This window comes from Arvicanthis niloticus, chromosome 16 (genome assembly GCF_011762505.2).
Source record: "Arvicanthis niloticus isolate mArvNil1 chromosome 16, mArvNil1.pat.X, whole genome shotgun sequence".
In the NCBI taxonomy this organism is placed as follows: Eukaryota; Metazoa; Chordata; class Mammalia; order Rodentia; family Muridae; genus Arvicanthis; species Arvicanthis niloticus.
Window position 1 is genome coordinate 59,701,445 of NC_047673.1, and position 26,474 is coordinate 59,727,918.

General features: G+C 42.5%; 1 protein-coding gene across 2 annotated transcripts; it reads left to right on the forward strand.

Annotated features, from left to right (window-relative positions):
* The first annotated feature begins 343 nt into the window (after positions 1–343).
* On the forward strand, positions 344–24,834 carry Znf101 (zinc finger protein 101). 2 transcript variants are annotated; one of them, XM_076914373.1, is made up of 5 exons: positions 344–470; positions 5,381–5,507; positions 5,710–5,770; positions 6,170–7,116; positions 21,949–24,834. In XM_076914373.1, the coding sequence occupies exons 1-5, from the start codon at positions 468–470 to the stop codon at positions 22,065–22,067; spliced, it is 1,257 nt and encodes a 418-aa protein (XP_076770488.1). In that variant the 5' UTR covers positions 344–467; the 3' UTR covers positions 22,068–24,834. The 2 variants fall into 2 exon arrangements, with proteins under 2 accessions (XP_076770488.1, XP_034376352.1); XM_034520461.2 differs by lacking the exon at positions 21,949–24,834 and having other exon boundaries at positions 6,170–7,330.
* The last annotated feature ends 1,640 nt before the right edge of the window (positions 24,835–26,474 follow it).

The window sequence follows — 26,474 nt, forward strand, 5'->3', positions numbered from 1 at the left end:
CAGCCATTGGAGAGAGTGGTCTGATGCCCTCCTAGGTCTGAGGCACGGGGGCCATTATATTGGACACTGAGTTGGTAACTGGACGGCTTACAAGAACCATCTGGTAGGAAGTGCTTGCTGAGTTCATCGAGACAGCAGGGCCCAGCTCTCCAAGGGCAAAACCAAATTCTGCTTAAAGGTAAATCTCTCCTGACCCTGTGCTGAGTAAAAGGGAGTCCAGGGCAGAGACTGCCTGTTCATCACTACAGCTCCTGCTGTCAATCAGCAGTCGCTGGGTGGACCTAGCCAATCAGGGCCTCCAAGCTTATACCGCCCAATCAAGAGCGCTGTAGGGCGGCGGGAGGCGGGTTCTCTCTGGCCGCCATGCTGTGCACTGAACTCAGCGCCTGAGGGAGGCCCCGTGGGTGCGTGTGCTGCGCTGTGGCCGCCGCTGGGAGGGCAGCGCGGGCGAGCTCGGAAGCCACGACATGGTGAGCGCGGGCCCGTTGTCCCAGACGGAGAGGAGTGGCAGCTGTTGGTGGCCCTCCGCTTCTGTGGAGCTAGGCCCACTACGATTGGCGGCGACGAGGTCGCTGCCGCTATGTAGCTCCGCCCTTCGGCCGCGTCTGCGCAGAGCTCAGGGAGCCGCAGGGAAGCCCCGCCCTCCGTGTCGGTGACGTCACGGACACAAAGTAGTTTTGGTATTGTACCTGGAGGCTGCTTGCTAAACTCAGGGTCTTGCCGGTTCCCTGAGTTGTCCTCACATATTGGTGGAGAGTCCACTTTGAATTAATTTTGTGGAGGTTGTAAACTCTCTAAGTTTTTGCGTATTTATGCCTATATTGAACAGTATTACTCTGAGTTTAATTTGCTCTTTTCAAAAAATTGACTGTTTTGTGGGTTTTGGAGTTTTTTTTAAAATACTGTTTTGTAGATAAATTAATTTTCAAATATTCGTACACTATTATGATTATTAAATTTTTTTGTAAAGATAAAGTCTGTTACTTGTGTACTCTTTATTTAGAATTGTGTTGAATGTTGAGTTTTTTTCCCTTTATATATAAACTTTAGAACAGCTTCCTGCTGTTACACAATATGTTTGGCATTCTTCTCGGGATAGTGTTTTGAATTTATAGTTTAAATTGAGGAAAGCAACATCTTGGTTTTGTCTTTTATTTACCAGGCTACTGCATTTTTTTACTTATTTGATTTTTTTTTTTTTTTTTTTTGAGACTGGATCTCTCTGTGTCAGTGATTTTCAACCTTTGGGTTGAGACAATTGGAAAACACTAATTCCCAAAGGTTTTAGGAACAGAGATACCACTCAGTAACAACATTACAATTATAAAGTAGCAACAAAAATAATTTTTCGGTTTGGGGGGTCAACATGAAGAAATGTATCAAAGAGCTCCAGCATTAGGAAGGCTCAGAACTACTGCTCCATGTAGTCCTGGCTGTCCTGGAACTTGCCATGTAGATCAGGCTGGCCTTGAGTTCACAGAGATCCTTTGTCTCTGACTCCCAAGTGCTGGGATTGAAGACTGTGCCACCATTCCTGGCTTGATTCTTTTTTGAAAAAGAAAATTATCTTCATCCAAGGATCTTTGTTTATGTTTGTTTGTTTATAGTATATGCTTCTCTTTGTGTCTCCTTTGAGCTGTGGCGCTATGCAGTCAGTGTGAAATTGCTAACCACTTGGAAAATAATGGACTTCTTGTGTTAATCTTGTATTCCAAAAATTTTCTTATTATTTCCTTGATTTTTTTGTTGGTCTTAGAATTTTCTATTTGATTTTTATTTTGTTTGTTTGTTTGTTTTTCGAGACAGGGTTTCTCTGTGTAGCCCTGGCTGTCCTGGAACTTGCTCTATAGACCAGGCTGGCCTCGAACTCAGAAATCCGCCTGCCTCTGCCTCCCAAGTGCTGGGATTAAAGGTGTGCGCCAAATGTTCTATTTGAAAAGACTTGTATTTTATGTATTATACTTAAAATTTTTATTTTTGAGATTATAATACAATTAAACATTTCTCCCTTCACTTTCCTCCCTCCAAACATCCTCCCATAACCCTCCCCGCTCTCCTTCACATTCATGGCCGTTTCTTATTTCATTAATTGTTATTGCATGCATGTAACATATGTTCCTAAGTATAACCTGTTCAGTCCATGGACTGTTACCTGTGTGTATGTTTTTAGGGCTGGCTATTTAGCATTGGACAAGCAATCCGTGTGCTCTTTCCTGGGGAAGAGTATCTCTCCCACTCCCAGATTTCCTTAGCTCCTGTAGTTCTTTGTGTAAGGTTGAGGCATGTGGGCTTGTCTACCCACATGTCAATTGGTGCCTTTGTTCAGCTCATGTTTGGATAGACTTGATGAGTGATGAGATGTTCCTAGGAGACCAAGTGTCTCGGCAAACTCCCTGATCCTCTGTTCTTAAAACCTTTCTACCCAAGACCTTTATTTTTTTTTTTTTTTCATCTCAGTGGCTCCCCTGTTCCATTCTTTATCTGACCTTCATGCCTTTCCTAACCCCCGTGAGCTTGGGGTGGCTGGCCCAAGCTCACTGGCTCATCGCAGGGGCACCTGCCTGGTTGTGTCTCTTGTGGCTCTGTTAGACGCAGCCACTTTCCCTGTCCCTCCTTCAGTCCTGCCTGGTTCTGTGAGCGTTTGGAAGGTGAGCCACTTCTACTGCACGCTTATTTTCATGCTGAAGAGAAGAACACAGCTCATTAGTAGGCCAGCACTTCACAGCCACAGGACCAACTTAGTTTTTTCCATTTGCACTGTCTTGCCATTTTTGCTTTCTGTGAGCCATTCTTAAGGCTTTACAGCGCCGGGCGGTGGTGGCGAACGCCTTTATTTCCAGCACTTGGGAGGCAGAGGCAGGTGGATTTCTGAGTTCGAGGCCAGCCTGGTCTACAGAGTGAGTTCCAGGACAGCCAGGGCTACACAGAGAAACCCTGTCTCGACCCCCCCCCCCCAAAAAAAAAAGGCTTTACAGCCTTCTAGAAGTTCACTAGCTTAACATTTGGCTTTCTGTTCACTTTAAGAACTCCAGCTCCACACAAGTCTTGCCTCATTTCTCAAGTGATGTGGGTAGACCCTGCCCTTCTTTCAGCTTCTCCACATGGCTTTATTACTTTATAGATCCACTTTAGCCTGTCTCTGAGATCCTTCAGTGCTTTTCCTGCATCTTAAGTATGGAGTCCTTCTAAGTAGCTCAGCAAAGCCACTAAAGCTCCACACCACACTCATGGTCGTTGCTGAATTAGCATCTTTCTTAGCTCTCCAGTGATCTTAGTCCAGTCTTGCCTGGAGAGCTGGACATTCTGTAGCATCACTCTCATTCCCACATTCCCCTCACTGTTTCTCTTTCTGCCTGACTTGTCTCTTAGGTTCTAATGTTTTGGGTACCAGAAAAGGCTTTTACCCTTAGATCTAACTTGCATGCTTTTTTCCTCATATCTGGCCACCTTTAAGAGATTGGCTAGTTCATATTCTCTGTCTTTCTTGTTTTCTTTTCCAAATCAGTCTAATGCAGAGGCTAGAAAACACATGTCCTTTCCATGTTAGAATTCCTCCTCCAATAGCCATCTCAGCTGCAGACACATTTCTTATTACACAAAACAGTATTCAGGCAGCTTCCTGGGCAGCTTGCTGGTAATCTGCTCTTACATGCTGCTAGAGGGCTTGCAGTATTTGCTCTAGACAGCCAACTTTCCCTAGAGAGTATTCACATGGCAGACCCCAATCATGAAGCAAGCATGCCGCTTCTTACCACATAGCAGAAACTGACAGCCTGGACTTCTCCGCAACCCCCCCTTCCCAATTCCTTTAGAGGATCCACCTTTTAAAAATTTTTTTTAAATGTATTTATTTTATTTACACGAGTACACTGTAGTTGTCTTCAGATGCACCAGAAGAGGGCATCAGATCCTATTATAGATGGATGTGAGCCACTATGTGGTTGCTGGGAATTGAACTTAGGACCTCTGGAAGAGCAGTGTTTTTAACCGCTGAACCATCTCTCCAGCTCCAGGTGTTCCATCTTTCTCACACTGCCTATCCCGTGACACATACAATGTCTACCATAGCAAGAAGGCACATTACCATTTAACACATAGGGAAGGACATCCCTATCAGACTTTCCTTCACCCTCAGCCTGGTCAGCCTTGGTTGCAGGCCTTATTACCCATTGCCAAGACCATGAAGTCACTCCTCCTACACTCAATGAATCTGTCATTTCCTTGCTCTGTTGCCAAGTATGTTGTACGAGTCTTTCCTGCAGAGGCATAACACAAATTCTGCTCACCGTCACATAGAGAACCAAGGATAAATCACAGTATAAACCAAAGTTCCACAAGTGTCCATCTTGGTGACCCAGTGGCTCTGTTGGGTTTACTTAGAGGCATATGGCTGAAGACCTTCCTAGAGGAGCAGGGATGAGGGGAAGTCATCAGTATCATGGAAAGGCCTGTCCCGACACAGGTGGTGACTCATGAAAGCTGCGTCCTGGAGCATTGTGCAGGACGTACTGTGCAGGGCTTGCAGGCCACTCTACAGCTGGACAGGTCTCCTCTCTGGAAGTCATTTGCTACTTTTATAAATTTGGGGAGTAGCCTGTGAATCTCGTAAATTCCTGCTTTCCCAAAGGGGTGAAATTACTTCCCAACTCTCCTGAGCTTCAGTTCTCATTCAGGAAGGGATGTTGGAGAGAATTGCTATGTAACAGCCTATAGATGCTTTCATCTTTTAAAAATAATTTAATTTACCTTAACTTTTATTTTTTTACGGTAGGTTTCTTTGTGAAGCCCTGGCTGTCTTGGAACTCAGTATGTAGAACAGTTAGCTATGAACTCTTAGAGGCCCACCTACCTCTGCCTCTTGAGTGCTAGGATTAAGGCCTATGCTCAGTCTCATTTACCTGTTTAACGTTGTGACACTGCACATGAAGTGTCCACTGGAGTACCTCATTAGACCCACGAGCCACAGTTTTCTTATTGAAGGATAATGGGAGTTTAGAAAGTTTCCTAGTATTTGCATAAATCATTTACGTTAATTTATCCTTTATATTCATGTGAACCCTATCAAAATATGAAGTTCCCTCATGCCATCAAACTTTAAACATTGTGAGGAGGAATTTCTAAGGACAAGTAGGGTCTTGCTTGCTAGTGTTAACACTGTTCCGGACCCCAGGGGAGGACTGTGAGACAGGAAGTAGAAATCACTGTAGTCAAGAGGACTGGGGCAGAGCAGCAGCACCTCCTGTGTCCTGAGCCCAGCTCTGAGAGAGTACTGCTGCAGTGCGGCTCCTTCCACACCCCTCGGTGCTTGCATGACCACGTCTGTGTGGTGGGGGACGTGAGCATCCCACAGAGTGGTCAGTCAAGTATATGCAATGTTTAGGTCTCAGTGAGCTTTGAGGACGTGGCTGTGCACTTCACCCAGGACGAGTGGGCTTTGCTGGATCCTTCCCAGAAGAGTCTGTACAGAGATGTGATGCTGGAGACCTGCAGGAGCCTCGCTGCGATAGGTAAGGATATCATCCTACCTTCACTCTGTAAATCAGGGAGCAAGTGTCTCTTGGTATGGATGCTCTTCCTGGATTGGGGCTATTGAAAGGGAAGAATATGGTGAATAAATGAGGCATGTTTTCTGTGGATATTGAAGTTAGAAACTAATTTTTTCAATGATCTCTAATAATTTATCCTAAATTTTCTGGGAATGCCTTATAGGAAACAAATGGGAAGAGGAGACTGTTGAAGACCATTATAAAAATCCCTGGAGAAATATGAGGTAATTTCTATGAAAAGTTGAAGCAAAGGAACTTGAAGGAATTTTAATGTCCCATAAACATTTAAGAAAACAAAAAACAGTTTTCAGTTGTTTCACCATTAGAAAAATTATACCTATATTATGGCACTAAAAATGTGTGCTGGAATATAAGAGCACCAATCAGTGTTTGCAAGGGTTTTCTCTTGGAAACGCGTCCAGGAACTTGTACTAATGAATGCTACTGTTCTGATTACTGTTCTGTGGGAGCCATGCTATAAAATCATCAACCTATTTGGTTTCATACTGTTCAGATGTGCCAGAAATTACATCCTTGGCCTGATTTTGGGAGTAGTGTATGACATAAATCTAATAAGCAATAAGTAGTAAAGTGGTGTCTCTAATGAAGCTCTCCTTTTTCAGAGGTTCCCTGTTAGCTACCCCCTGCGAGAGGACAGAAGATAATCAGGTTGAAGAAAGCCTGACATGGATAGCAAATCTTCATACAAGCATGACAGTTTTTCCAGGACTAAGACTATGTGAATGCATTGTCTGTGGGAAGGCTTCCAGGAGTCATGCATCCTCCGATAGGCGTGCCACATCACTCCCTTGTCATAAGCCACATGAGCGTGAGGAATGTGGAGCCAAGCAATATGACTGGAACGTTCTCACCAGCTTTCAAAGGTGTATGGAAGCCCACACTGGGGATGAGCCTTGTGAATGTGAGCGACGCTCAAGATCGTCCTGTTCCCCAAATTCATCAGGAGTCGATCAAGAGGCTCCCAGTGGAAGAACACCCTATCAATACAAGGAGTGTGGAAAGACCTCTGTTTATGCACATGGAGGAAGCCCCACTATGGGGAAGTTTTATGAATGTAATATATGTGGTAAAGCCTTGAATTCCTCTACGTCCCTTCAAAGACATGTAATAATTCATACTGAAAGACTCTATGAATGCACCTACTGTGGGAAAGCTTTTAGATATCCCAAATACCTTCGATTACATGAAAGGATTCATACTGGAGAGAAACCCTATGAATGTAAACAGTGTGGGAAAGCCTTTAGATTTCCTGGTGCCTTGCCATTACATGAAAAAATTCACACTGGAGAAAAGCCCTATGAATGTAAACAATGTGGGAAAGCCTTTAGATTTCCTGGTTCCTTGCCATTACATGAAAAAATACACACTGGAGAAAAGCCTTATAAATGTAAACAATGTGGGAAAGCCTTTAGGCGTCACTATCATCTTCAGTTACATGAAAAAATTCATACTGGAGAGAAACCCTATGAGTGTCAGCAATGTGGGAAAGCCTTCAGGCGACATAGTCATCTTCAGAGACATGAACGGACTCATGCTCGAGAGAAACCCCGTGAGTGTAAATAACGTGCTCAAGCCTTTACACTTCTTAGTTCTCTTCTGTTACATGAAGACATTCATACTGGAGGAAAAAAATGCTATCAGTGTAAACAATCTTGGAAACCTTGCATTACATGAAATCAGTCTTATTAGATTCAAACCCTATGAAGTAGACATTTAGATGTGCTTGTCATCTTCAGTTTCATAAAAAAATTATACTGGAGAAAGCTGTATGAGCGTAGACACTGTGGTGGAGCTCTTAGGTATTACATTTGACAATGACAACTCCTGCTGGAAGGACATTTTCTGAAGGCCACACATCACAGTGCTGTTTCCAAAGTATTTAAATCCTAACCTGGGGTTTCTACCCCACCTTTACTATGTAAGTTCCCGGATGAAAGTCACACACACCCTTTATATTTATAAGCCTTGGAGAACACAAGAGCTGGGCAGCCACTACTGTCTATTGTTGGAATCTACTCTCCTATCTATAAGCCCAAGTTATTGGGCTTGCCCTTACTGATTACTGCTTACTGTGTTTCATCTGGGCTGCTCTTAACTCTAATTGGCCAGCCTTCAGGGCTACATTCTCCTGACTCCTAATCCATGGTGGTTTCTCCTTCCTCCTGCACTCTTCTTTCTCCTCATAGTCCCTCTCCAACCCTAAGCCCACAAAACTTAAACCCCACCTATGTCTCTTTTGCCCAACTATTAACTGTTAACATCTTTATTTACCAATCAAAAATAACTTGGAGACAAAGTCACTCTCTTATCTCTGAGACAACCAATCATAAGGGCCCCAAATTAACATTAAAATACAAACAACATTAGGCCAACCTACTACAGCCTTCTTTGGTTATGATATAACTCATGTGAGAAAAACTTTATAAATATTATATATATAAATATATAAAGATGAGAATATATATATATATATTCTCATTTGTGTAGAATAGATCTCATCAGTTCTTTCATACTCAATAAAACTAAGAACATAACAGTTTGGAAAAGGCATCACATGTCATGCTTTCAACAACAGTGTCATGTGGGGCTTTTAACTGGGGAGACGTGAAATAATATTTACTTACCTCAGATGGGAACCAAAAATGGTCTTCCAAAGCCTAGCTTGTTAAGTAGCGATTCTATTGGGGTTACTTATAGGACCATGGACAACTCAGGCATGTGCATCAGTGAACCACCCATGCGGCTTGAGTGTTGACTACACCCCAGAGATGTGCACAACTTGGAGGGAACTGAGCTGGTCAGAGTCTCTTCTACAGCAGTTGTTTACTGGTCCCTAACCTCGAGGAGATACTCTGAATGTTTTAAGCCTTAGCTTTCTGGGACTCACAAGATAATTCATTCACTTCCTGAGTCTGATGAGACTTTCTCCTTCCTCCTAGGAGAATGTTTCAATTTAGAGGATATAGCTGGACAATAATCCATCCTTTCCTGTGACTCCTACTTTTTTTTTTTTAATTATCTTTTGAGTCTTGGAAGGGTGATGCTACTATCAGAAATTTCACTGGTGGTTATGAATCTCTGAGGTACACACCATCATTGTAAAGCTTATTCCCAGGACAAACTGCAGACACCAATCACAGTGACCCATGTGTATAAGTGTGGGTGTTCATGAGGCACTTTGTCAGACATCACTTCCATCAATAAAACAGTAGCAGCTATTTTGCAGCTGGGGCCCATAATGTGTCAGCCACAGGACTTTGTCCTGGCTAATGGTAGCAGACATGAATTTTCTCCTGTAGAGTTGCCTTGAATCCAATGAGAAAGCTTGTTGTACCCATGATAGTCATGTCACTGTTGTACCACAAGCACAGCCTGCCTAGCTTTTTGGTATCATAACACAGGGTCTTACCTGAGCAACACTCTTAGTGAAACTTCTCTCTCTGCAACCTGCATAACACCAGTCACTGTGAAAACTAGCAAGTGTGAAGGAAGCCTCTGGCTCACTTCTATGCTGTTTTTTCATGTCCTGTTGCCAGAGAGCTTGTCTTCAGCATTAAGGTCTTATCCTCTGTTCCTGGCATATAACCAAGAGCAATGGCAACATGGTTTGTGGCACCTCAGGATCTGCCTTGGCCAACAATTCATATTGAGGTGGCCTGCCCTTGATAGTGAGATACTCACTTAACAACCTTATGGGCTTTTTGTCACTAGGGTGCATCCTGTACTTAAACAGCTAAAAGGCTGTTGCTTTAATATCCCATTAAAAAAAAAAAAAAAAACCTGGGACTGGAGAGGTGGCTTAGCAGTTAAGAGCATTGGTTATTCTTCCAAAAGGACCCTGGTTCAATTCCCAGCACCCACCTGGCAGCTCACAAGTGTCTTTTAACTCCAGTTCTAAGGGACCTGATAGTCTCACACTGTCATACATACAGGCAGAACACCAATGCTCATAAAAGTAAATTATATAAAAAATTAATCCCAGTATCTTTTCAAGATGGGTGAAAGTGCCATTATGCCTGGTTGTCTTAGTCCAGGTCTGTGCACTTGTGTTTGTGAAATGAGTACCTCATTCACTGACAGTTTTCTGACTTGGATGAAACCCTGATCTGATGGTAGTGGCTTCATGTGTTCCTTGCTTGCATGGAAATGCTTGTAAGATGCCCCAGGTAGCTTCTACTCAGGTGAAGGCATATTTGCATCCTTCACTCATAGGCTTAGGTCCTATATGGCTTGCTGGTCATTCCTTTATGGGATAACTTAGCTTATGTATATGTCCTGCCAGATCCTTTATCTACCAAGACCTCAGTTGGGAAGAGACTTCACATGCAGTACTGTAGCAGGGAGTATTAAAAAGGAGGCACCGTCCAGCTGGCTCCCAGCTTAGCTGCCATGTTCCCTCACTAATGCCGGCTACTAGCAGGCTGCCTGGTGCCAGCTGGGTGTCCTCTGGGCTACTCTCTCTAGCCAGCCCTGTAGCAACCAGTTGCTATGCTTCTAGCTCTGGTTTGCTGGTCCCTGGAGCTGCTAGTTCCTTCAAAGCCATAACCACCCAGTTGTCAGCAGACCCACTTTCCAGTAACCCCCTAAATCAAAACTCTAGATGCTTAAAGTTAACCAATGGATTTATATATATTAATAGCATCTCAATACACAAGATTCCCACACAATTTAGAAGGTTATCCCAATTACCCTAACCTTTAGATTTCATATCTACCTATTTACTTGATGCCATGTGGGTCTATGCCCACAACCATTTTGCCTTCCTCCCTCTCCCTGCGGGTTTGTTTTTGGGTTTTTTTTGGTTTGGTTTCTGGTTTCTCTCTCTCTCTCTCTCTCTCTCTCTCTCTCTCTCTCTCTCTCTCTCTCTCTCTTTCTCTCTCTCTGCCACCCTTAGCTCCACCTTCCTTTCCCCTGTCCAATCATAGGCCTCCCGACGCAAATAGATTGGGCAGGGAGATTTGTGCCACACAGTAGCACCTTCTGCTTTGTAGCCTAGATATAAAGATATAAGAAGAAAAATAATTCCTGTTTGCAAGTGTTTGCTTATTGCTGCTGAATGTGCCTATTGTGGTGGCTGCTGTTCTTACTGCTCCAATCTATCAGTGACATCAGACTGTAGCCCCTTTGGCCTTCTGTTTTACTGAACAGTGACAACTCTAGGGACTGTCCAGGTCTCCCTGCTGGAACATGACTAATGGGCAGCATGAAGCCCATAATGCACATGTCCTTAGTGGGGCTACACAGCCCCACCATGTAAGTTCATATACGGAATCTCCTTCCGTCACATACATACATTTTTTTTTCTGTCCTCAGAATTCTCTGCTATACTTTGTCATAAAAGAAGGGTTAGGATAAAACCCAATTGATGGCTGGCCATGTAGCTTTTGGGACATAGTTTTTCTGTATCATGTACAAACACCTGAGTTTAATCCCACGGACGGCTGTGCTGGCCTGGAGAAAAAAATGCCTTACAAGAAAACATTTTCTGATGCTTGCTATAAGATACTTAAATCTCAAACAAATGGGCTAATTGTGAAAATACAGGTGCCTCTTCAGGACAGCTAGCATGCTCTCCTGCTTCACATAAGGACTGCCGTGTCTTCACTGGAACATCACATTTCTATTAAGAATAACATTTTCTGCATTTTAAGAAGAGAAAGGTGGCCAGATTAATCTCAATGTGTCCATGATGATAAAGGAGGCAAAAAAAAAAAAAAAAAAAAACCACCTGGAAGGTCACAGGACAGACTGATAGCTGGGAAAACAAAGGACCTTGACTGTCTTAGGGAGTTTTTGGCTGCAGCAAAACATCATGACCAAAAACCAAGTTGGGGAGGAAAGAGTTTATTCAGCTTACACTTCCATGTTGCTGTTCATCACCAAAGGGAGTCAGGACTGGAACTCACACAGGGCAGGAACCTGAGGTAGGAGCTGATGCAGAGTTCATGGAGGGGTGCTTCTTCCTGGCTTGTTCCCATGGCTTCCTCAACCTGCTTTCTTATAGAACCCAAGACCACCTGCCCAGGGATGGCACCACCCAGAGTGGGCTGTACCCTCCCCCACTAATCACTAATAGAGAAAATGCCCACAGGTGGATCTCATGGAGGCATTTCCTCAGCTGAGGCTCCTTCCTCTCTGAGGCTTTTAGCTTGTGTCATGTTGACACAAAACCAGCCAACACACTGACTGATCTCATTCTTATGTTTGTGTGTGTGTGTGTGTCTGCTTGCATGTGTACCACATGCATGCAGTTGCCCTTGTGATGGCTATTTTTGTTTGTCAACTTGGCTACATATGGAATGAATTAAAACACAAAAATGTGAGGGATTCTTTTGCTTAGTAGGCTCATTTGAAGTGTGCGATAGGAAGACATATCTTTAATACAGACCTTTTGAGCTGGGAAAACCCACCCTTAATCCGGCCCATGCCTTCCGTGGGAAACCCACAGAAGGACGTGGGAAAGAAACCTTCAGCTCTCTGCCTGCTGCCCTCACCTTGCTAACAAGTCCATTCCTTCACTGCATCAGAGCCTACTTCTTCAGGTCTGGCAGGAACTGAAAAATGTTGTGGGGTATTCAGAGAAGACTGCTCAGACGTGGGTTTAAGAAAATAGAAAAAGTCTTTATTAGCCAGCCTGTGACTACAGTGGGTGTTCAGGATCCCTGGGCATTTCTTGGGATGAGCTTTTAGTTATAAAAACCATGCTATGTGTTGATATACTTCAGTTATCAAGAACAGTTAGCCAGATGCAGAACTATAGGAGCTAAAAAGCAAGGTTAGTATATGTAGACTTTCCCTGAGCTTTGGGCTTTGATGGTGTCTTAGAGTTCAATTGCTGTGAAGGGACAATGTGACCATGGTAACTCTTATAAAGGAAAACATTTCATTGGGGCTGGCGTCCAGTTCCAGAGGTTCAGTCCATTATCATCATAATGGGCAGCATGGCAATGCACAGGCAGACATGGTGCCGGAGAAGGAGCTGAGAGCTCTGTATCTTGCCCTGCAGGTAGCAGGAATGGAACTGACTTGAGTTTCTGAGACCCCAGAGCCTGCCCTGACAGTGATACACTTCCTCGAGCAAGGCCACACCTACTTCAACAAGGCCACACCCCCTAATAATGCTACTCCCTGTAGGCCTATGGGGGCCATTACTATTAAGCCATCACAGATGGATTAAGTCTTTGTTTTAGTATTGGCAGATGGTGCTGTCTGTGTGCTGAGTTTTATAGCTGGAATGGAGCTTCCATCATGAAGTCAGTTGTAGTAAGGTCTCAGGTCCTACTAAGATCTGGGATTCTGTTACATTCCCCACTGGAGCTAGTGAATGAGTCAAACTATGGACTCATCCTGCTCTAAAGAGTTGTAGCTGGTCCTAAGAACCAGTGCGATAGCAGAGTAGCTAGCAATCGGGGGGGGGGGCAAGAGAACAAAGACTGGTATCAGTTATTTGATTTATGTCTTTGTCTCTTGTTTTTCTTTCTCAATCATGGCAAGATTTTTTTTTTTTTATTACTTCTGATCAATTCACATAGAAACAACAGGTTTTTCTAAAAGCTGAACGTAACTTTCTTTATTGCTTGAGAACTAAGTCTAAGCCTCTTCATTTGATAGGACCATTTCCGCAATATAATGTAGGAAGCCGCAGTTAGCGCCATTCCAAGATGGCGCGGACATTGTGTCCTCCCCACTAGTAAACAACTAACTGTGCAGGTGCAAAGGCAAAAGGCGCGCCAAAGTCACTGGCCAATCCCGAGGTGTAATATTGGGTAATGAGTGAACAGCCAATCAGAAGTGAACACACACCACTCTAGGGCATAAATAGCAGTGCCATTCCCGAGGTTCCTCCCTTCCTCGGCCTTCACTTCTGCTGATACAAGATTAAAGCCTCGTTGTGGTAACCACCCGAACACTGCCTCTTGTGTCTCTCTTCCACGGGCGAAAGGGAACACAGGAGGTGCGCGGAACAATATAACGGTTGTTATAATACATCTAAGTATTAACCTGTCTATTTAGTTTGGGAAGCATCAGAAGAGGCACATTTAGTCAAACCATTGGTACATGCCCACCTAGTAGTCTCAGGGGCTCAGTAATATTGCTGTTACCCAGATGAATTAATTCATAAGGCATCAAAATAAGGGGAAGTGCCTAGGTTAAGGGTTTGGATGTTAGACAAGTTTTAGTCCCTTATAAGTTGTCTAATGTTACTTTAGGCTGTCTCCAGTCACAGTTTTGTTAGTAAATGGGCTTACAGTCTGGTTAGTTCCTGTCCCTATGCAGTATGGGGGCTGGATGTCTAAACATAACCAGCAATCCTGGCCAATTTCTGTCTGGGAATGATTAATTCTATGCACAGGATCCCTTCCCATGATTGCCCAGGTTTTTCCTGTTTCTCAAAGGTTAGAATCTTTCAAAAAGAATTTTTAAAGAAAGCCTTGGTTTTACAACCCCAATTTTGAAATGGAAACCCCCTTGTTTTTGGCAATCAGCAGGTCCAGCCATAGGACATGTACAGAACTGTAAACTTCGTGTTCCTGTCTCAAAAGATACATTCCCACATCTTTCTTTTTCGCCATACAACCAGACAAAGAGGGCATCAACAAGTAAGGTTCAAGAGGGTATATTGGAGCTGGGCGGTGGTGGCACACGCCTTTATTCCCAGCACTTGGGAGGCAGAGGCAGGTGGATTTCTGAGTTCGAGGCCAGCCTGATCTACAGAGTGAGTTCCAGGACAGCCAGGGCTACTCAGAGAAACCCTGTCTTGTTCCGAGCCCCTCCGTGTCCCCTTTGCCCTCGAAAGAGACATGAGAGGCGGTATTCGGGTGGTTACCACAGCGAGGCTTTATTCTTGTATAAGCAGAAGCGGAAAGACCCAAAGCCCGGAAAAGGCACTGCTTATATACACCCTAGAGTGACATGTTCATTTCTGATTGACTGTTCACTCATTACCCATAATACGCCCTGGGATGGGCAGTGACTTTGGCGCGCTTTTTGCCTTTTGCACCTGCGCAGTCAGTTGTTTACTAGTGGGAGCACAGGATGCCCGCGCCATCAATGCCATCACGCTCACGCGGCTCCTAACATCTCCCCCTATCTATATATTTAAGATGAAACAGCCTATTGCCTATCAAGTGCAGCACCAACTCAGTGAGGGAAAGCAGAGGCCTGATCCCCTGTGCAAAATGAGATATTGTAATGGGTTTCTTCTCTCGTAGTCGTGCAATGAGGAATACTTCCCATACCCATCTCGATGCCATTTGGCGGGGAAAGGAAGCCTCCACCCTGGGGCGCCACCAGGGGAGGTTTCTTGGCATCAAACCTTTGTGCAATCAGGCATACTTTCGGGAAATCTATCCACACTCGTGGTACATTCCCTGTTGAGTACCTGTTGTGGTAAATCTCTCGCCCATTGGTAGTCCATAGAAGAAAGGACACAAGTCAATAAGTATCAAATGAATGCTGCATGCCTAGATTGGGCAGATTTACCATTAAACTACACTATTCCCCGGCTATGAGAGCTCTTAACAACTTGCGGTTTCCTAGGTCTTCTTCATCTTCTCTCTCTCTACCAACTGTCCTCTGCCTCGACCAACTGCCAACTCCGCCGCTTCTCTCTCTCCTCTCCTCGTCTTCCCCTTTTCCTGCCTCTGGCTCCTCCCACTCCTCTTCTACTGCCCAATCACTGGCTGTAGCCTTTATTTAACAAATTTGATTGGACAGAAGGTTTACAAGATTCACTCCTCCTTCGCAGCCCCTCCCAGGAGTGGAATTACCATGAGAACAAGAGGCTAGGGCTATTCACCACAAGTACCCACTCACAAACACCTCTAAATATTCAGGTACCACAGTTATTCAGGCAAAGGCTGGATAGGCTTAGACCTCTCATCGACCCAGTGCAATGGGCTGAACCCTTGGGGTGCATCAACTGAGGGTCTCAGTCATCGGCTACTTTCTTAGCCTAGATAGCCAAATTTCAGGGGGAGATGTTTGCTCAAGGCTACGAGTGCTTGGGCAATAGCGACCTTGTCACGTTTTTGTTGGGCTCTGAGCTTACAGACCAATCATAACATGAACACTAATCCACAACATAGGGCTGCACCAAACAGGCCTATCCCCACCCTTTAAGAGAGAAAGAAAAGGGCAGAAGAAATTCAGGAAGTAAAATCGCCAAGGGAAACAGGGTCTATCCGCGCTCCATCAAGGCTCAAGATCCGGATCTGTAATTGTTGTTGTATCTGGTCCAGCTCCCTAGTCCACTTCCCTTGTAAATAAGCAGAAAGATTATGGCTTTGAATAAATGTATCATTCATAAATCTCAGAGGTGTAATACCTAGATGTGGGGTTGCTGACATGCAGCTCATTTGAACCACATCTGTGAGTTGTTCCACATGGGCTTGGAGCCAATCAACTCTCTGATTGACCAACAGGATGTCTGATGCCAGTTATGCATCCACTTTCTGTAGAATGGTCAAAGCCTCAGAAGTCTTTTCTGAGATTTGATTAACAACAGTAGCTGCTGTAACTTGATTAACCATGCCTGTGTTGGCTGTCACAGCTGTAGCTGCAGAGATGGTAATAGCAGTGATAATGGCTGCAGTAATGCCAAAGTCTCTTTTATGTCTCAATAATGATGTAGTAGGGAAAGTTTCAGGGTCAGCTTCTACTGGGATGGGCACAAAGGTAGGCACGTGCACAACCAAGGCTAGGTCTAGTGATCCATTCCAGCATTGTGCTAAAAAGCATGTAACATTCTTACAATCTAAGATATCAGAATTATTTTGAAAGTTGGATAACATAAAGAAAAATGGGGGGTCCACACACACCGACACCGGTTGTGCAGATGCATTCCTAAACACCTTATTAATTTTAATGTTATTCAAATGGCTAGAGATATTAGATCGTGTAGCTGAAACATTTTGTATTTCATGAAATATACCATTCAACAAGACAAAGGCAGATACACCTGTTTTAACCTTCTAAACAGTGGCTACAACACATAATTTAATTGTGTTGAAGCAGGGTAAACTCAAGAAAATACACATATGATTTAATTACATATACTGTCTTCTCAATAGATGAGGCATCTGTAAATATAGTAAATATAGCAAACATCTTTTCTATGGTCTGCATGCATAGTAAATTTTAGGAAATATAAAAGCATGCATAGAGAAAAACTGTAACATATGATTATCAAATTTGTCTAAAATGTTTGTCATGTAATAGGCCAAATTTAATAATTCAATAACCAATTTAATTGTTATGTGGAATAAAGACTATACCTTTTATCTAAAATGTTTTTAGGATTTTATCATATAAACTTAATGTGTAAATGAAGAAAGACAAATCCATATTAATGGTTTCTTTTGTCAAAGGGCTGTTGTGGACATATGGGTAGTAATAACACAAACAGCCAACAATTTATCATAGTCTATATAATTTATCTGTTGATAACTAACAGCTTACTTTATTTTCAGCAAAGCTATCTATCTTTTATTAGTTAATTGTCAAGGGGAATTAGGACTTGCATCCCTTTGAAAATATCAAACAGAGGTTTAAATCCTCCTATGGTAACCTTAAGATGAGGTTTTAGCCAATTAATATCTCTAAACAACTTTTAAAACTCACTAAGAGCAAATCAAGATTAAAAGTAAACCATTTTCTTTTTGCATGTACACTCACAAGCCAGAAGATGGCGTTAGATCCCCACCACAAAGGGTTGTGAGCCACCATGTGGTTGCTGGGAGTTCAGCTTTTATATTTTAAAAGTCTAGCCTTTAATGGCTGAGCCATCTCTCTAGCCCCAACTATCTATTTTTATTAGAATTTTCTGTGTCACAATCTGATTAGGATATAACTGAGGTCTCAAATATTGAAAGACACTGTCTTTGAATCCTTTCTGGAGCAACAAGTACTCTAAAAATTTTTTTTTAAAGCTCGTTATATTGGAGCAAAGGCTTGCGGAAAAAACTTCTTTAGAGAAATCCACTAATAAAGTATCACATAATGAATAATATACACTAAAAGATTTAACCTCTTAATTTTTTGTATTAAAGCAACAACAATATTTATATATATATATATATATATATAGTAAAACAATTAACCATTTTCTGAAGCAATTATTTCTAACAAATATCGCTTCATGGGCTCTTAAAAATTATGAATAAATTACTGAATGTAAACCTCTCACCTTTACCAAAAATGTAAAGGGATGGTATAAAAACATCTTTTATATCTATAATAATTCTATAAGCATTTACTGAAATGGCAGCTGGAGTAGGCAAGTTAGGCTGTATAAATCTTAAATTTGAACTTTATTTTGGATTAATTTAATAACCAATCTTTTTTAGTCCAATGAATATATCTGATAAAAATCAACCTTATTCTCTAATAATTGTTACATATATTAGAGGAATCCAAAGCATCTCATTTTTAACAACTTTGAATATAAAGGAATTAAAACAATTTGAACAATATTTTATCAGCAGGTACAGTTATACTCATGGAGGGAAGTAGGCATAATTTTAATGTCTCCAGCATAATCATAACTTTTAGCCCATAACTTTTAGACTGTTGTAAAGTCTTTGGGTCTTAGATTTATCCCTCTTCTCACAAGAAACAATGAAGACAAAAGACGAATTCCGGTAAACACATTTCTAGGACCTGGTCGTGAAGACCCAGGACAAAATGAACTTTTGGCACCTGAGCTGCAGAGCTCAGTCTGCATTGTCTTAATTCAAATGTAAATGTGCTTAACCTCCCTCCGGCCTGTTCTCTGAGGCTTGGCTAGGCCTGAACTGTGAGATTTTGACTTTAACTTTAACTTTAAACCTTAAATTTAAACTGTAAACTTTAAAAGACATGTGTTGTATCTTTTCTCTATAAACATAGGCAAATCAAAAATTTTCAAACTCTCGGTTGAACTACCAACTGTAGCCAATGGAATATTGGCAGTTTAACTATGTTTTTAAGCCTCTTTTATAACATTAGAGTATAACCATATTTTTGAGAAACAAAACCAATCTTTAACGATATAAGCAATCTATTTTCTCTAAAATCAATACCAAGTAGATTACCTTTATGCTATAAAGTTTTGCTGCCACAAAACAAAGTGTAAAATTTAATGGAAAACTTGTAGCATTATATAACTCAGGCTGCTGGCGGGTGCGCCGTGAGGACGGGGCAACCAAGTAACACCCAATAGCTGTAAACAACGGCAGCACTACAGAATTTGAATGTACTGGCATGGGAACAGGCCAAGATCTAACTATGGCCCATCGTGGTATACTTATCCCCAAATCGAACATCAGTATCAGGAGAATCAGAGCTGTCATCTTGCAATCTAGCTTCATTCTTCACAATCTGCACCAGCTGCGTAGGGACCCAAATTGGATTGTCTTCACCTGTGGAATAAACATAAACAGCTCCCCTCCCCGGGCCGCAACAGGCTCTCAGCCAGTCTTGTAGCCCCTTGTTCCTATGAGGGACAATGGCTGCACGGCATTCAGCTGTGGCATTTTCAAAGATCATCTGTTCTATCCCTGGCATTGTTTGCTCTGGTTCCCCAAAGATTCTGCCGTAAAGGGGGGTCCTTTTGTCCTCCACTCTCTCTCCATCAGCCAGTGGAGGGTCCTTAACCTTAACAGGCTCTGCAGTAGCCCTTGTTTCTTTTGAGTACTCTTTTCTTTCTCCAGGCTCTTTGGCCTTATCTGTTTCTCCAGGCTCTTTGGCCTGATCTCCAGGCTCCTTGGCCTGATGCCGGCTAACACGCTCTGTTTCTGGTATGCTAGGGTGGCCCTCTCCTGAAACCTCTTGACTTGCACTAATAGCTGAAAGCAAAAGCAGCGCAAGCAAGAGGCTAGCTAGTAGAGCTGCGGCGGTGAGTGAAAGTCCGCTCGCAACGAAGGCTTCCACCCCAGGCATATCTCTCAGAGACGTACCTCGTTCCTGTAGTCTTTTAACCCGCTCCGAGTCTCGGGGGTTCTTCCGTGGCGCCTTGAAGATCCCGGGTTTCGGCACCAGATGTTCCGAGCCCCTCCGTGTCCTCTTCGCCCGTGAAAGAGACACGAGAGGCGGTATTCGGGTGGTTACCACAGCGAGGCTTTATTCTTGTATAAGCAGAAGCGGAAAGACCCAAAGCCTGGAAAAGGCACTGCTTATATACACCCTAGAGTGACGTGTTCACTTCTGATTGATTGCTCACTCATTACCCATAATACGCCCGGGGATGGGCAGTGACTTTGGTGCGTTTTTTGCCTTTTGCACCTGCGCAGTCAGTTGTTTACTAGTGGGAGGACAGGATGCCCGCGCCATCTTGTAATGGCGAATGCCATCACGCTCACACGGCTCCTAACACTGTCTCGAAAAACAAAACAAAGCAAAACAAAACAACAAAAAGAGGGTATATTGGTTTCTGTCTGTAGTCACACTAGTTAATACCTTCCCTGTATCTGTTTTCCTCAGTTTCCAGTCCAGGCCTGAGGGTGGAGGAGGCTGGATCATAACCCTTTTTTCATAGCAGACATAAGTCCAAGAACATGGTAGAGGGGCAGGTAGCAGAAGGGTCTGGGACCTAGTGAAACCTTACTTTCAATGGGTCCATTTCCCTGGGACAGTCCATTTGGCAACATCTGTGACTTCCACTTTCTTCATCTGGGTGTGGTGGATCTATGGTGTAATGCTAGCTACTTTCACAGCCACAAGAATGGAGAGAATCACTGTGTAGAGTCCTTTCCAAGTCAGTTTCAGGACCCCAGTGGCCACCTGCCTGGTGCAGACAGAGCCAGGGGAAAAATGGGTGGACTGAGAGGTTGGCTGGGTCTCTCAGTACAGTGAGAAGCCTTTATGGAGGATGGGAGTGTCTGTACTGACTTGAAAGGAATGTTTAGAGAGTTCTGCCAAGAGGGCTGGAGAGATGGCTCAATAGTGAGGAGCACTGGCTGCTCTTCCAGAGGACCCAAGTTCAATTCCCAGCACCCACATGGCAGGTCAGAACTATCTGTAACTCCAGTTCCAGGGGGATCTAAGAGACAGAGAGAAAGAGAGAGAGAGGGAGAAGGAAAGGGGGAGGGAAAGGGGAGAGGGAGAGGGAGGGGGGACTGTTGATTGTGTGGTATACCAGTAACAATGCTTTATATTATAATAAGAATTGCTTCATCTTATTGGATACATATGTGGGAGCATTGTCAGTTTTAATTTGTGCAAGTATCCATATAATTGCCATTATTTCCAATAAGTGTATAATTGCACAATCAGCCTTTTCAGAACTTAAAGCAGTTGCCCACTGAAACCCTGAGTACATGTCAATGGTATGGTGTATATACATTTGTTTTCCAAATTCTGCAAAATGGAACATATCCATCTACCAGATGCCATTTCTTTCAGTACCCCTAGGGTCACTACTAGTAGGTAACAGGGTTAGGTTGTAGAGAGAACATATTGGATATTTTGGCTTGTCACCAAGTGATGGAAAAAATTTAAAACTTTCCTATTAACATGATGTTTCTCATGAAATTTTGAGGCTTTTAAGACATTTCCTATTAGTAATTGGTCAATTTCCTCATTTCCTTGAGCTGATGGATCAGGCAAACCTGTATGAGACTGAATATGAGTAATATATAATGGATGGTTCTACTTCTGATGGCCTGTTGCAATTGTATAAGTAACAAAGTTAATTCTGAGTTATCAGGTACAAACTCAGCTGTTTCTATATGCAAAACAACTCTTTCTGCATTTAAAGGGTCAGTAGTTATCAGTAATTAAGAGATTCATGATAATCTAATCCATAAGGATTGCATACAATTACGATTTTTGAACTGATGTATGTGGACTTTTGATCACCTTGCTTATTTTGTCTGACTTATAACCTGTCATCCCCATCTTACTTGCATAAGTATAAAATGTTGGTGCCTCTGGAGTTGGTGTTCTCTTTACAATACATGGGAGAATCCAACTAGATCTCTTTATAAGCTGTATATGTTTGCTGTTTGGATATTTGTTATTAATTTCACCCAAGTAGTTACTACAAGCTCTTTGTCAATTTTCATTGATTACTCATAATGACATAATCTCAGCATCTTTAAGAGGTACTACAATTTTGGCTGGATCTGTTCCTGAAAATTGTCATAGTCTTATTCTACCTTTTATACTTAATTCAGAAATCTTTCCTATATGTCTTCAATTTTTTACTTTGTTTATGAGCTAAGGAAATATATTACATAATACTATCTTCCCTTTGCATAATGGCCCGGTAGGAGAATGAGTTGAAGACAAAATGACCAAAATACAATGAAGTTTAGGGTCAATTTAATCCACATATACATCTTGCAGTCTTTGTTCTACAAGAATTAACTCGGTTTTTTTTTTTTTTTTTTTTTTGCTTCAGCTGTTAGACATCTTATACTGTCGCGCCCCACTCGACCAGCAAGGAAGACACAAACAACCGGATCCTTCTCAACAGCCTTTATTGCAGAAGCGCTTCTTCATTCTTGCAGGAGACCCTGAGTGCCCAGGGCGAGGTGCTTATATACCCTCAGCCCTGGGTGGAGAAAAGCGCGTGGAGGTGCGCGATTGGTCAGAATTGCAGTGCCTCATTAGCATACCCAATTAGCATGCCCCATTAGCATACCCCACTCGGGAGGGGGTGATTGGTCAGGATTGTAGTGCCTTATTAGCATACCCCGCTCGGGAGGGGGTGATCGCATGCGCAGTGCACTTGTTTACCGATATGTCGTACCAAAAGCCACCATCTTGACCAGCCCAGTCGGGTCAGCGGCCTACATCTCTCCCTTTTTTGTTTTATTGCAAACCCTGAGTTACAGAACGGGTACATGACAGTTGCTCTATTAGTGTAGTTGTACAGTGAGGGAAAGCAGAGGCCTGATCCCCTGTGCAAAATGAGATACTGTAATGGGTTTCTTCTTTTGTCGTCATGCAATGAGTAATACTTCCCATACCCATCTCGATGCCTTTTGATGGGGAAAGGGAACCTCCGCCCTGGGGCGTCCGGGCCGGGCGCGCAGCCATCTGTGCGCGAAGAGGAGGTTTTGGCATCAAACCTTTGTGCAATCAGGCATACTTTTGGGAAATCTATCCACACTCGTGGAACATTCCCTGTCTAGTACCCACTCAAAAACACCTCAAACTGCCAGTAGTGTACTCTTTATGGGCTCGTATCTGCTGAAACCCGCTCATAATTCCTTTAGGGTTGCAAGCCAAACATGGGGAGGTTCACTATCCTCGATAGCGGCCAAGGCTTGGTAGACTATGGTTTTGTGTCTGGCATGGTCTCTTTTTAGTTTACAAAGAAGCCACATGCAAAAGACGCAACCGGCCAACACTACAGCCCCCCAAATAAAGACACCCGCCCACTCTTTAAGATGAAACACAGCTCCAGCGATTCACGCAGCAAGTCCACTGTTGAGACTAGAGTCTAAGCGAGTGGAGTTCACTGTCACAATGGCTATCTGCAACCTCCTCATCGAACTTTGAAAGTCCGCCGACCAATTACCTATCAAAAAACTAGAAAACTGACAAGACAGATTAGCAGCTTGAGTATAGTTTTGATATTGAACAGCAGTAACACACAATCCAGCATATTTCCATTCACACCCAATTTGGCCCAATTGCCATAGTGCATCCACCTGCTCTTGGACAAGGTCAATTCTTTGATTGACCAGCATGAGTCCTCCTTTTAGTTGGACATTTTAAGGATGCTTGTGACTCAAAGGCAGCAGCTGTATTGGTGGATAAGTTATTAAGGACTTCGGCAGTTTGTACTGTGCGACTCATTGCCACAACAGCAATGGGAAACTTTCAATGGAGATTATATAGCTTGTGGAAGTGAGAACAACTCCCTCTACCTATACTATAAAGGACCTTCTAAGACTTTGCCAACTTTTAAGTTTGATACAGTTAAGAGTGTGTTAGACAAAGACCGGAAAGAAGATGACATGAATGAATTTGTCAGTGCTGTGTGTTGGCGGGCACTGTCAGACGGGGAGTCCAATGTGCTGACTGCTGCCAACAGGCAGGGTACAACTAAAGTGCTAGAATTGGTATAAAGAGTTTTCTGATGTCATTGTGTTTGATCCTCCCAAAAGCCATCTGCAGCTGATGATGAGAAGAAAAAGAAATGGCATGTGATGTCTCTCTCAGCATCATTTGGATTTGTTCTGAGTACCTTTTCCCTCCTTTATGCCTTTGGGACATTGGGAATATCCAGAGAATTCTCCGCCATCAGTGTAACTATGAACTTTGCTGTTGGCAGTGTGGCTATCTAATTTTTGTGATAGGGAAACTTATCACTCTCCCAGCACATGCTATAAAAGGAATCAAGATTACTACAAACTAGTTGGCTCCTATAAAGCTGAGTAGTATTACTAACAATAAACACAAAAGGTGCCCTAACACAAATAGGAGTAGGACAAATAGGAGTAGGTAATGTTTTTTCCAAACCCCTTTCCTACACCAGCCTCATAAAAGGATGGTCTATAATCAACGTCTTCATTGGTCACCTGCACACCCGAGGAGGTGGAATAAGAAAATTTTTTGTACTCCATGAGATCCTCCCCCAATCATAACAAAGGGTGACAGAGCTGTGTAGCTACCATTCACTCCACAAAGCAACTACACATCAAAAGGATTAGCAGGCATAGCTATCCTGCCAAGTAAAATTAAGGCCAGCATAGGTGGCATTAAAACTAGTACCAATATCTGGTGAAAAGGTAAAAAAATTCTTTTTTATGCTAATAAGTATGACGATCCGCTGCAGAGTGACCAGTTACATCAAGTTGTAAAAAATTTTAAGTAAAAAAAGCAAGAGAATTACGTTCTCTCTGGGTGCGGCCATAGCCAAATCCCCCTTTTGTTTTTAATAAACATTCTTTAAGAGTAAGATGGGCTCTTTCCACCATACCCTGACCTTGTGGATTATATAGTAATCCATGTTTTATGGACATTTGCATTAGTTGACAAAAATATTTAAAGGAGGCAGCTGTATAGCTAGGGCCATTATCAGTTTTTATTGCTTGGGGTTTTCCCCTCACTGCCCATGTTTCTAAGCAATGAAGAATGACATTCTTTGCTTTTTCCCCTGACAAAGGGGAAGCAAAAATAAGGCCTGAACAAGTATCTACAGATACAAGAACATATTTTAATTTTCTAAATTCTGAAAAATGTGTTACATCCATTTGCCATAACCGTAAAGGCAGCAATCTCTTTGGATTCACTCCCACTGGACAGGAACAGTGAATAGCGTTGGAAGCAATCAGTCTATCCCCAGTATGTCTATCAGTGCCAGCAGCCAAAGCAGCAGTGTTAATAGTCTTCCAGATGCATCGGATGACAAGAGTAAGCTAGACATGATGGAGGGAGACCATGCAGTGATATCTAACAGTTCTGTCCTCCACTTAAAACCTGAGGAGGAAAATTACCAAGAAGAAGGAGATCCTAGAACAAGAGCATCCAATCCGCAGTCTCCACCTCAAGTGTCTCGTCACAAGTCACATTATCGTAATAGAGAACCGAACACTTTGCAACTATACAAACAACATCACTGGTTACAAGACAGATGCAAGAACATGAGCAAGACTCTGAACTTAGAGAACAGATGTCTGGTTATAAGCAGATGAGGCGACAGCATCAAAAACAGCTGATGACTCTGGAAATTTTATACTTCATTTGCAATGTTTTAGCATTAACATGAAAAGTCTTATGAAATTGGGTGGCTAGCGCTACTGGGGAATCAAGAATACTAGTAAAAATAAACTCTGCGCGTAGCCATATCAACTTCATTATTAGCAGCACTAACAGGCCCAGGTAAGCCTATATGGGCTCTCACATGCTGCACAAGGAAAGGAAATTTATGTTCCCATATCAATTTTTGCAATATTGTTAACAAATTATAAATAGGACTGTTTAATTTTATCTTATCAGTAGCTTCTAACATCTTTAAAACATTTACTACATACAGAGAATCTGATACTAAATTAAAAGGTTCTTTAAATTTATCAAAAACTTCTATTACAATTTTTAACTCTATAATTTGAGAGAGGCAGGAGCAAATTGAATCACCATAGGATCATCAGTATTAAATGTATATGATCCACATCCAGTTCTAAAACCATCAGTATATATAAAAGCAGCACCAATTAAAGGCTACTTTTAGTCATTTTTGGAAAAACAATAGGATGGGATTCAAAAAATTGTATCAATGGATGCTGAGGATAATGATTATCAAATTCCCCAGCATATCCACATTTTAATATTGTCCAATCGTCTAAGGTAGCACACAGAACCTGCAATTGATTATTATTAAAAGGTATTATAATTTTAGATAGCTCCATACCAAAATGTTGCAAACACTGTTGCACACCTTCCAAAGCTAATATTGCAACAGCAGTAGGATAATATTCAATAGTTCTGGTTATTGATATTTTAGGATGAATCCATTTTAATGGCCCATTCTGCCACAACACAGCAGTGGGTTGAAATTTTGTCTTAAAAATTATTAATAATATCCGTGGGTTGACACCGCCGTAGGAATGATTTTGTCAGCTCCTTTTCTACTATCTTTAAGGCTTCTCGCCCCTTGGTGGTTAACTCTCCGGGTGAATCTGAAGCAGGATCTCCACATAAAACATTGTATAAGGGTTGAAGCTGATAATTAGGAATTTTTAAAATATGGTCTACTCCAATTGATATCTCCTAATAATTTCTGGAAATCATTCAAGGTTTTTAAGGACCTTAAAATCCAAAGGTTTATGATATCTCTAAGCATTAGCATCTTGAACAACTGGAAAGGCTATTTGAACTTCCTTCCATATTCCTGGGTAAAAAGACTCTCCCCCTCCTCCGCCTCCTCCTCCTCCAGGCTCAACTTACGGAGGAGGTGCAGGCAGCTGCAGCTGA